General features: G+C 44.3%; 1 protein-coding gene across 1 annotated transcript; it reads left to right on the top strand.

The window, feature by feature from the left end:
- Positions 1-4,612: 4,612 nt before the first annotated feature.
- Prr20g (proline rich 20G) lies at positions 4,613-11,782 on the top strand. Its single transcript, XM_063237797.1, has 3 exons — positions 4,613-4,816; positions 5,221-5,279; positions 10,036-11,782. Exons 2-3 carry the CDS (start codon positions 5,228-5,230, stop codon positions 10,650-10,652), a joined length of 669 nt encoding a protein of 222 aa, XP_063093867.1. The 5' UTR covers positions 4,613-4,816; positions 5,221-5,227; the 3' UTR covers positions 10,653-11,782.
- The last annotated feature ends 393 nt before the right edge of the window (positions 11,783-12,175 follow it).

The following is a 12,175-nucleotide window of genomic DNA, read 5'->3' as shown; positions in this document are numbered from 1 at the left end:
GTACTGGAAATTGTTTTGGACTTTTTAGTTGCCTCAATAAGACGCACAGAAAAAGTTTTGTATTGTTTTCTTTTAAAAGCAAATTTATCATCATCACTTAGGGAGGTACCATAGGTTAGGAGTTAAGTATGTAGACACTAGAGTGGCTTTGCTAGGGTGGCAAATTCCACCATTTCCAAATGGTGACCTTGCACAAATCACCTAACAACTCTGAGCCCTCATTTATCTGTCTGAACAATGGAGACCCACATTCGCTAAGGTTTAGGTGTTAATTGTTTATGTGCCCCAAGGATCCACTGCAGTTGAGGGTTTGCTCCCTGAGTTAGTGCTACTGAGAGATGCTGGGGCCTCTGGGAGCTGGAGTCTGGAGGCAAGTCCCCGGTCACTGGGACTTGACCCTTGAAGGAGATCATGGGCCTTCGATCTCTCTCCAACATCCTATCTGGTGATCAGACCTAGGATACGCTACTTAGTCACCCAGTGGCTCAGTTTCTTCATCTATAGAGTGAGCATAGTAATAATAAGTACCTATCACTGTTGTTGTGCAAGTTGAATGCATGAATATGTGAAAAGCACTGAATACGATGTCTGAGTACGTTGAACGTGCTCAGTGTCAGTCATCATTGGTAGCTGTTAGAGACTTCTGATCTATTTCATCTACTATTTCACCTTTTCATTTGCCAATATTGTACTATTTTGATTGCTGGAAAAATTTAAAATCACTATTGTTCTTTTTCAGAATTTTCATGGTTTTTAAAAAACTCAACTTAAGTCTTTAAATAAATTTTAAACCACTTCATCTAGTTTCACAAAATAAAACATGGTCCTTTGAGACTGCCCTGCCCTGCCTCTTTCCCTCCCACACCCCCAAAACCCACCCTAACTCAACTTCCAGCTCAGAATTGGCTTCCTGCAAATTCCAACCTGAAGCATAAGGCTTCAGTAAGGTTAAAATCTTCTGAGCCAGGCATGGTGGTGCACACCGTAATCTCAGCACTTGGAGGCTCAGGGAGGAGGATCACCAGGAATTCAAGGCCAACCTGAGCTCCACTGTGATTTCAAGGCCAGCCTGAACTACACAGTAAGACCTTTTCTCTAAAAAAAATTTTTTTTTTGTTTCTTGAATGGTATTGTTAAGAAAATTCAAGATACAGTACATATATCCACTAAGGACTTGTATCCACATTATAGAAAGCACTTTTACAACTCAGAAACAGAGCCCCAGCCCAGTAATAAAATGATGAAAGTTTTGAAGATACACTTGTAGTTAAGGATATGTAAAAGGATATGTAGTTATGATTAGTGAGCACATGAAAATCCAACAAGGATGGAGAATCAGCTAAATGAGTCTGGACTGTCCTGTGATGTGGGAAAATAAGGAGATCTCTGAACAAAGCAAAACAAAAGCCACAAAGATGGGGTGAGTCAAAAGGACCCAGGTGCCAGCTGACTGAGTTCCCAACAATCAGTCCTGGAATCTCTGAGCAATCAAATAACTAGGTAATTAATAATTACATATTTAACAAAATAACTGAATAATTAAACAGTGAACACAATTAAATATTGGGAAAATAATGAGAATCCATGAGTGTCTACCAATGGAAATAAATGATTGAATATGTGACTACATGGTAACAAACAGACGTGTTCCATATAGAAGAATTCCAAATAACGTAGTGGGCCCTTTCCTGCAAGGAGACAAAGCCCAATGCTTTTCTCTTGTGTATGGAGTGCATACAGTGGTTTGCAAAAACTAGGAAGGAAGGAAAGGGTAACTTTATGGATGAAAATCCTATGAGATACTCAGCTGGGTGATGAAGGCCATAGCAGGAGTGTGTGGACAATAGGTGTCCTTGTGTCATTTAGAAGGAGATAAGAATGGCATTTTCCCTCTGTGGTCTTCCTCCCAAAATATATAGTCACAGTCTAATCGTGAGAAAAACATCAGATGAATTCCAGCAGAGGACATCGTACTGTACATGTAACCAGTACTCAAAATTAACAAGGTCATCAAGAACAATAAAGTCCGAGAAACTGTCACAGGCAGGAGCAGTGATGACTAATTGCCCTGTGGTGTGCTGGAAGGGATCCTGGGCCAGAAAAAGTACATTACATAAAAACAGAGGAAAGCCAAATGGACTTTAGATCTCAGTAATATATCCGTACTGATTTGTTAATTATGACGAATGTACCACTTAATGTCAGATGTTAATAACGAAGTAAGCTAAGTGTGAGGTATGCAAACTGTACTGTGTTCTGTGAGCTAAAAGGATTCTAAAATTAAAAAAAACTATTTTAAAAAACAGACACATCATTAATCACTGAGGGAATGCAATCTTAAGCCACAAAGAAGTGTCTCGTGGTAGACATCAGAATCGCTGAAAAGGGTAGGCAAGTGTTGATAAAGTTTGGGACAACTAGACCATGTTATAGCTGGAGAGAATGTAAAATCACACGACCACTTTGGAAAACAATGTGGTAGTATTTTATAAAGTTAAAAAATACTTAATATTTCACCCAGAAATTCTATTTGTAACTATTTATGCAAATAAAATGAAAATGGGTCTAATTAAAACTTGTAAACTACTGCCTTTTTTTTGTATGCAATTATTTACTGCATATTTATTCACAATGTCCCCAAACTGGAAACAACCCAAATGTCCATCAACTAGTGAGTAGATAAACATACTGCAGTACATTCAGCAACAAACAGAAAGGGTTTGCTGAAAGCTTCTACAACATGGGTTGAAGCTCAACGTTATTTGAGTAAAAAAGAAACCCAACACAAAATAGTGCGCATCATGTGATTCCATTTATCTGAAATTCTCCAAAACAGGCACACACAACCTGGAGTGATGAATTCTAACCAGTGTTGCCTGAGGTTGGAGAGGGGGAGTGCAAGACTGCAAATAGCCTGAGGGGAGCTCTCTGATTTGATGACATCGTTCCCCATCTTCGTTAGGGCGGTTACCCAGCTATGTGTTCTTAGCATAACTCATTGAACAGTGTACTTAAAACTGATGACTGTTATTAAGAATAGATGATATATCTCAGTAAAGTAATTTGCTTTGTTTGTGTGTATGTTTTGACACAGGTTTTGCTATGCAGTTCAGGCCAGCCTTGCACTCACTTTGTAGCCCAGGGTAGCCTCGAACACGAAGCAACCTCCTAACTTGCAGGGATCCTTCTAATTTGCAGGGATCATCCTGCCACACCCTTTCAAATGCTGGGCTCACAGATGTTTGCCGCCACATCTGGCCCTAAAGACCATTTAATTTTTTTATAGAGAAAAATATAAAGCTGAATGTCTAACTGGAATTATATCATTTATATTCTGAGGAGCATTTCTGAAGCATTTCTACAGCTTTTTAAAAAGTATTAATTAATTAATTAATTAATTAATTTTGTATGATACTGGAGATTCAACAGGGCCTTCCCCAGGATAAGCAAGCTCTTCCCCCAGCTCCTCCCTGGTCTTTCCCCATAGCTTCAAATCCGTGACTGGTGTCCCACCTGGCACCTGCTGCCCTCTCTCCATCTTTCTGTCCTTCAGACCCCTCATACTAAATGCCACTGCACACCCTCACTCTGATGCTCAGAAACCCCTTCAGCCTGTCATGTGCAACCCAAGGCCACAGTCTTCCCTGCAGCAGAGGCTTGGCCCACCCTGGATCTTAATAAATGGTGCCACCAACTTTTTGGTTTTTTGAGACAGGGTCTCGCTATGTAGTCCTTGCAAGCACTGTGTGGTCCCAGAGGGCCTTGAAGAACTCTCCATCGATTCTCCTGCCTCAGCCTCCTGAGTGCTGGGATTACAGGCATGCACCACCATGCCAGGGTGGTGCCACCAATTTTGCACAAAGTTTACTCTTCCTTTCCAAGCATGGGTCTACATCATGACCAGCTGTGGTTCACTTTCTCCTGAGCATTTGTGTCTGATCATGGAAAATGTCTCTTTTCTGTTGGTGACTGCCCTAGTCTCTAAGGTGCCAGGTCCAACCAAAGCTGACCTGGGCACGCTATTCAAAGCTGGGAGAATGATCTTCTAATATTAACCCCACCATATCCTTGCCCAAAGCCTGATTCCTTTTCCTGTTTTCACACTGCCCTTGGAGCACTGCCCAATTTCCAGGGCTCCTCTAGCCCACCCACATCACCCTTGGCCTGGTGCTGGCCTTTCTGCCTCTTGGATAGGACCCACCTCAGTCTGGGTCTGGGCCAGCTCACGGGCCTTCCTATCCACCCACCCCTCCCAACCCGGTCTTCCGGATTAATTCTTGCCATTTCAACCCAAATAGTTCTCCCTTGGGCCCTCACAGACTTAATGAAATCCTTCTTTTGGCCACTTTCAGGATACCATACGTCTCTCTCCCTCTGTTTCACCAGCCCTTAACTCTGTAATCACTCTACATTTTAAGATGCTTGCATCAATCAACCAAGCACTTACACTCTTGAGCGGCCTCACCTGTGCACCCATTTGACAAGCAGATGTCCAGCCCAATGATCATCTAGGCCCCACCCGCCCATGTCCCGCCCACACGAGTTCTGCCCATTTTATCCAATCACGTGCTGAGGGGGTAGGTACCGTTGTATAAAAGGTTCTGGGCTCTGCCCTGAACAGCTCAGTATCTGCAGAGGTCCAGGGGAGAGGGCTCTTTAGTCTCCTTCCTGTGGCTTGGTGTCAGTGCTACATCCTCGACCCTGCTGACTTCCCCAGATTTCCAACATCTAGGCCCTCTTTTCTGGAAGGATCACCTGGACGTGCTCTGGTTTTCAGACTTTCAGAGTCAGCCTCAAATCTACCACCAGGAGTTAGGTACGGCCTCGGGGCAGAGGTAGAGCCATACTGTCAGGGGAGGTACAAATTCCTCAATGCCGTAGAAGGGCTGGGACACTGCTCCCCAACCTTATTCCCTTTCTCCCATTTTCCCTTCTTGGAGGAATTGTTTTTTCATTTGGCCAAGGTTGATCTCACATCCCTGCCCCCTTTTCTTATAGAAACTGGGACAAATTAGGCACCTATCCTCCTATCTTTCCAGACTGGAAGCTGGCACTCCCTGGAAAACTGCCCCTGTCCACCCCTGTGCTTAACTGTGTTCAGGCCTGGGCAGCTGCCGAGGTGCCCAGGGAGCTGGCGGGGCCCAGGAGTGTGTTAACCTTGGGGAACAAGGTGCGGCCTTGGCCTCAGGACTCAGCTCTCTCACCTGGTCTATCCCACAGGTTACCCATGGAGAAAGAAAGGCCTCTGAAGCCGCCTTGCACAGTGGCTCCTGATCAAGGTACTGTCGCATACCTTCTTCTTAAATGTCTTCCCTGGTTTTACCGTACTTTTGGTATGAACTTACAAATCCATGTGTAGTGTATTGTGAAGCACAGCATTTCTGCCCCCTCTTAACTTCCCCCACCTTCGAGGCAGCCTCGGGCATGTGTGTAGACAGGCTCTTTACAGCTGCCCAGTATACTATTATTTTTCTCCATCTTAGATTTTATGTATGTCCACTCTAGGGTAGGAGGAGTATTCAGCTCTAGTCCACACATTCCCATAATGGTCAACAACACTACTCTTCCCACACACCCAGCTCCCACACACCTTTCACCCCCATGGCCTCCAGGTTCTATTCAAAATGGAGCCCTGCAGAGGCCTAGGGTCACTTTCCCCCTCTTGAATAACTTAAATTTCCCAGGACTTGATATCAATTTGGGTTATTCTTTGCTTGCTTTTCTCAAAATCATTCTAAAATTCTTTCCCAGTTACTTAAATTCAAACCCAAGCACTCATTGGTTTCACCTTCTCAGAGCCCATTCCCTCACCCTGAGTCCTCAGAGGTCACCCCTTTTTCATTGTCTGGGGTGGGGGGAGGTCCTTAGCCTCTGCTTTGGAATTTTAGCCCATTTCCTATTTTGAGTTTCTTTTTCTTGTTTACTTTTTCTTTGGAGAAAGTCTTCCAATGATCTCCCAACAAGACATACATTAAAAATAAATGATTTAAGTGCTTGCATGTCTAAAAATGCCTTCATTCTAGTTTCCTAAATGCTATTTGGGTATCAACATTTATTTGGGGAATCTATTTCCCTAAAAAATTTGAAGACATTGTCCGTGTTTCAGATTCTAATGTTGCTTTTGAGATGTCTGATTTTGTTTTGAGACAGGGTCTCACTACATAGTGTAGGCTGGCCTTGAACTCACAGGATCCTCTTGCTTTGGCCTCCCAGGTGCTGGGATTAACAGGCCCGTGCCATCACACCTGGCCTGAGATGTCTGATTTATGAGACATTCTTTTATTTTTTTATTTTGAGGGTAGTAAAATACGACAGAATAAGACAGAACAAAGCCAAAAGAGACAATGCAGTGAAATTGTTACAGAACTTCATAGCAGGATACCAGGATAAGAGTAATAGATATCGTAGTATACCTCATTATGTTCACAATAGTTGTCCTTTCAATCAAGGATAACAAAATCAAACCAAAAGCAATGCTAGAAAACCTATCAAAATAGAATACTGAAAGAGCAAAACAATCAGAACAAAACAAAACAGTGAAAACATTTGCCTTCAAGCAGGAAATAGAAAGAAATCCCCCATATTTGCTATATTGCATACAGTCATCCTCCCAAGAGATGCTCAGACCTGAGACATTCTTGATTCTCATCCTTTCTAGATCTCTCTGTTTCCCTCTCCCTCTCCTGTCTCCTCCTTCTCTCCTGTTCCCTCCTCCTCCTCTTTTCCCTCTCACTTTTCTATGTCTCTCTGTGTCTTTGAAAACTTTTGAGTTTCCAAAGAGTTTGGAAGCTCTTCCCTTTGTGACCAGTACTCTGAAATTTTATAGTAACACCCCTTGGTGATAATGCACCTGTAGTTTTCTTATATTTCATTCTCTTCTTTTTCATCATTTTGGGTTTTTGCTCTCATTTCTGGAAGATTTCCTCAACTTTAGTCTCTAAGACTTCCAGGGACTATTTTTCTTCTGCTTTGATATTTATAATTTCAAAAGGCTTTATTTCTGAATTGTCTTGTTAAAAGAAAGTATCCTATAATTGATTTATGGGTATAATTTATTCTCTTATCTCTCTGTAGATATTAATTATAGTTTTGGGGATTTCATCAGTGGCATGAATGGTTTCCTCCAAACTGGCTGACTGGATTCCGTCTCTTGTGTTGTATTTCCTCTGATGTTGCCGGAGTTCTGGGGATGCCATATGGGGGTTCTGAGCTCGTGCGTGGGGCTTATTGGCTGTGGCTTTCACAGAATTTATACAGTTTCGGCCATCAAGTGAAGGAGCACCAAGTGCCAGTTTCTTAGGGGTCTTAGACAACATGTTTCCAAGAGAAGAGTCTGTAGGTGATAAATTCTAGCTTTCATTGATAAAATTTCCATAGATGTGTATCTGGGTCTGAGCTTCATTTGTCTCTGTACAAACACTAACTGTCTCCAGTACTAGAGCTACATACTACTTTTTGATCTATGATAAACCAGGTACCCTCACTTTGGTATTAAAATTTGGCAGTCACTGCCAAATTGTTCTCTGAAACATTTTCCATCATACACTGAATGTTCTCGATCTTTTAATCTTTGTTAGTTTGATTAGATATATAACAGTGTCCCAGTGTTTTAATTTGAATTATCATATGTGAATTTAATCATCTTAGGTACAGGTGGACACTTTGGTTTTCCTGTTGTGGACTGCTTGTGATTATTTCTTATTTTCTTCTGTTGGTTTTTCTAATCTTGTGATATTGTTGTTGTTGTAGCTTTGTTTTTTGAGACAGGTCTTTACAGTCCAGGCTGAAATTGAATTCAGGGTGGCCTTGAACTTGCAGTTACTCTCCTGCCTCAACCTCTGGAGTGCTGGATTATAGGCATGCGCCATCACACCTGGTTTTATTTTATTGCGGTTTAAATGCTCTTTGCATTTCTGGGGTTTATCAGTTCAGGTTTTCTTCATCATTTAAAGGCATTCTCCCCGTTGCCAACTCCTGGAGTTATGTCTAGGCCAAGAAAAGGTAAGGTGATTTATATAGCATCATGCAGTTGGGAAGAACGCTCCAGTCCTTGGTCTACATAGCCACCTCCAGATATACTATAGTACTTATTCCTGTTATCCCGGTATCCTGCTGTGAAGTTCTGTACCAATTTCACTGCACTGTCTCTATTGACTTTTGTTTGTGCCGGTGCATGATGCTCAGCATGTGCAGGTCAGTCTGAACCTTCTAAACCCTGCTGCAAGGCCCCTCAAAGACCAGCCTTGTACTTACCCATGCCATTCCCCATGGCTCCACAGCCACTGTGAGCTGGAGATGGCGTTAGGAAGGGCAGATGTACATGGCTGTGAAGGTCACATGAGTCATTGTAACTGTTGAAATAAAAGTATAGTCTTTTTTTGTCCTGGGTCTTGCAGGAGTGATTTTTGAGGCTTCCAATCCTCAAATGTTTTCATGTATGGTATCTTTCCTGAGTTCTAAGGCTCTTTGCAACTCAAAGAACAGGGATGCTTCCTGTCCCCTTTCTCTTTCTGCCATCCCCTGATTGCAGTGGTAAGAAGCCTGCTGTAGGACTTTAATATATCACAAAGCATTAGGCCACCACAGAGCACTTACGGGGTTCCAACCTCATCTTCTGATACTGGTGAGACTGACTAGGTTGTGGATTAAGAATTCATACAAACCAGATACGGTGTATGCCCACACTCCTAGCACTAGAGAACCTGAGGCAGGAGGATTGCAAGGAGTTCAAGGTTAGCCTGGGCTATACAGTGAGTTCAAGCCCAGCCTGAACTACGTATTGAGACCCTGCCTCAAAATAAATAAATAAAAGAATCCATATGAGTTTGCATTTTCCTAGTCAGGAGCTGGGGAGAAGCTTGCTCCTGAGATGGTCTCCCCTGGTCTGATTTTTTGGGTAATGATTGAACAGAAAGTGTGCATGGCAATGCTCTCAGTTTGTTCCGCTGTAATAGATCTACTTGACTTTCTTAATTTCTCCTGAGTCTTCCTGTGGTCTCCCCAAGATGGCTCCCTGACCTGCTGGTGAAAATCTTACCCCATCCCTGTATGGCTACAGCTCCCTGGGTCTTCCTGCCCACTGTGGAGGCAGTGGAGTCCCACTGCACTGTCACCTCCCGTCCAGGATGGGGCTATCTCTGCTCTCATTGCCTTTCCTTAACTTCCTCTAGTCTCTCCCAAATACAGTCTTCCCGCTCTCCCGGCCTCCAAGCATGCCCACTGCTTGCTGCCCTCAGGTTCTCACATCTACTTAGCAAAGCCCAACTGGTGGTGGCCTTGCAGTCTCTGTCAAAATCTCAGTGGCTTCTCCTACCACAGGGCAAATCAGAACCAGTCCAAAGGCTTCTTTATGAGCGCCCCCCCCCCATCACTTCAGGCTTCTTGCATTCTGGAAGAATGCAGTTTCCCTTGAAGTTCCAGCTGATGCTTACTCCTCCCACCATGCTCGGGTTCCCTCCTGTGCATATGGGTTAGGAGGCTTCCTTGAGCTCAGCCCTGGTCTAAGCTCTTTGCTTGCATCAATGATTTATGGTGATTTATCAGAGTTGCATGTCATGGTATCAATTCATAGAAAAGAAGCCCAAGGCACAGACCCTCGAAGCAGAAAGTCCAAGTATTCCCAGGGTAGACACAGTGCTGCTGCAGCATGGCACCCCTTGACCTACCACTACCCACTGGCATCATTGTGGATTTTCTCCTGCTGATGTGTAAATTCAAGAAGGCAGAAACACCACATCATTATTCTAACTCAATCTCTAGCCAACTTCTGCCTTGATTTACTCATAATTACTGTGAGGACTGGACTACCCACAGGACAAGGTTGCTGTTACAGATGAAGCACTAGCTGGCTGATGGGAAGTGCTGTTCAGAAGGGTTCCCGGCAGACAGGACCCTGGGATCACTTTAAGTGTCCTGCTTCTGCCCCTTTTCTGCTGACAGAGGACCCTGGGCCATTCCCTCACCCTGCTCCTGCTCTGCCTTCCTCTGGGGCTTCTGGGACAAGCCTCTCTTCTCACCCTCTGTTCTTCTCTCTAGCCTCAAATGGGGATCCCAGAGGTCCAGACCACCATGACATGGAACCTGAAGACCCACGTGAAGCAGATGGCCCCTCGAAATCAGGCCAACCTGTGATACCCATTGCTTTTGTGAACCCCATGAGATGTGACGCCCCTGTCCACACAGAGCCAGCCAGACCTGCAGAAAGAAGCCACCTCCTGAGAAGACCCCAACAAGCAGAGAGAGCTCACACACCGAGACAGAGTCAGTGGGCAGAAAGACACAGCCACCTGGAGATGGGCTACTGGGAGCATTTAGAACATTCTCAGGAACCAGACACATATGGACAGGTGGACGTTCACGGTGAGCTAGGCCACCCAGAAGCCAGGTGGACCCCACCCTTCTCCATGGCAGCACCTACAGTCCACGAAGACAGAGTGCCAGGCCACATATCTCTTTCAAACCAACAAGTGGGGGCAATACAGGACCCACCCCCTGTCTCAGGGTACTGGGCCATCATGGGACAACAGATTTCGGCCATCTATCCCTGCATAGGCTTCATCCCTCTGCCCGGCTCCTCACTGCGCTTCATAGAGACCTCCTTCGGCACCCATGTGTTTGGATTCCCTGTGTTTTTCACCAATATCGCACGCTGACCTGTCACCTGCTCCAGGGTCCTTCCCTCCTGCTTTGGACTTGGCACAATGCTGCTCTCTTCTCGCCCCAAACCGAGGCCCCATTTCTGCCCTGTGCCTCCTTGCCCGTACAAATCAGTACCTTCCTGCTGCAGCTCCAAACCCTCCTCAGGGATCCCGACAGCGCCTGCCATCTGCTCCCAAAGCCCCTCCTGGCTGTTTTATCTATGCACACATATATTTAGTTCCTTGGTGCTTTTAAAATAAATCAGCAGTCTCTCCTTGTCCTCTCCTGAGCCATGTTTTTCCTTCCCAAGATGTACACCCACCAAACATTTTTCGAAAAGACAACACCAAGAGAGAGAGAAAAAAGGAAAAAGTGATATCCAAGGAAATAAACCTAATAGAATATTCAGGAAAATACTTTTATAAGAGAATAATTAATACCTTCAGAGAGAAATAGAATGATGCTCTATCCCTGAAATGATAGCATGTGCCTACATAAAAAGCCATTTACACCGATAGACTAGAAATGAGGAGCAAGGTTGTTAGAACACAATTATGTGGATGGTTCGAGTCACAGAATGAATGAGGCTGAGGGACAAATCAGTAAAATGGATGTTTGGCCAGAAGGAGGCCCTGAAATGTAGCAAAAGGTGTGACAGATGAGTTCTGCTCCGAGCAGCTTTGGAAATAGGACTAGCTAACACAGGAGAATTGGAACATTTGGATGAGAGCAATGTGTGAAGAACTCATAGCCACTAATTCCCCCCAAGTGAAGAAAGACACACATCATGAGCAGGATATGAGAATAACGCAAATTCGGAAATATGGCAAGAAATTTCCAAAGGCTGCCTGAGAGACGAGTCCCAAGGAAAGCTCAGATTCACACTGGACTTTGCTGGGAAGCACTGGTGAGTTTGAGAAGCCATGGGGCAATATGTTTCGGAGCCTGGAGGAGGACTGACTCTGAATGAAGACTTCTGTGACTTGTGGGAGAAGTATCTGCTCAGGATGGAGGCCATGCGAGGAGGGGAAGGACCTGGAGAAAGGGAAAAAGGAAAAAGCCTGAGTCCAAAGCATGAGTTTTTCCCAGTTTTCATAGCACATAACTTTTAATAAATGAGCTAATAAAGCCCCTTATTATCTTAGTCCATTTTCTGTTGTAATCATTGAATTCTACAGCCTGAGTGATTCATAAGGAATAGAAGCTTACTGGGCTCACAGTTCTGAGAGTCCAGGAGCAAGGTATCTGGTGTGGCTTTCCTGCTCTATCAAAAAATGTTTCAGAGTGTCACATGCCAGCCAGAGCCACCTGGCCAGGGAGAGTTGGCTTCAACAAAGCCACTCCCTTGCCAACACATAAACCCATCAATCTGAGAATGGATTAATTCACTTTTAAAGGCACTTCTCCCCTAATGCAATCACCTCCCAGCACACCACTCAATACTACTGCACTGGGGCCCAAGTTTCTAATACCCCAACTCTAGGGACACCTCCATGCCGCAGTACTGATTCAGCTGTTTTGAATCAAGTTGTTACAT

Source organism: Cavia porcellus, unplaced genomic scaffold (genome assembly GCF_034190915.1).
Source record: "Cavia porcellus strain 051 isolate PalLab524CR breed Dunkin Hartley unplaced genomic scaffold, mCavPor4.1 scaffold_27, whole genome shotgun sequence".
In the NCBI taxonomy this organism is placed as follows: Eukaryota; Metazoa; Chordata; class Mammalia; order Rodentia; family Caviidae; genus Cavia; species Cavia porcellus.
The sequence above is the reverse complement of the archived record's forward strand: the minus strand, read 5'-3'. Positions and strand labels throughout refer to the sequence as shown.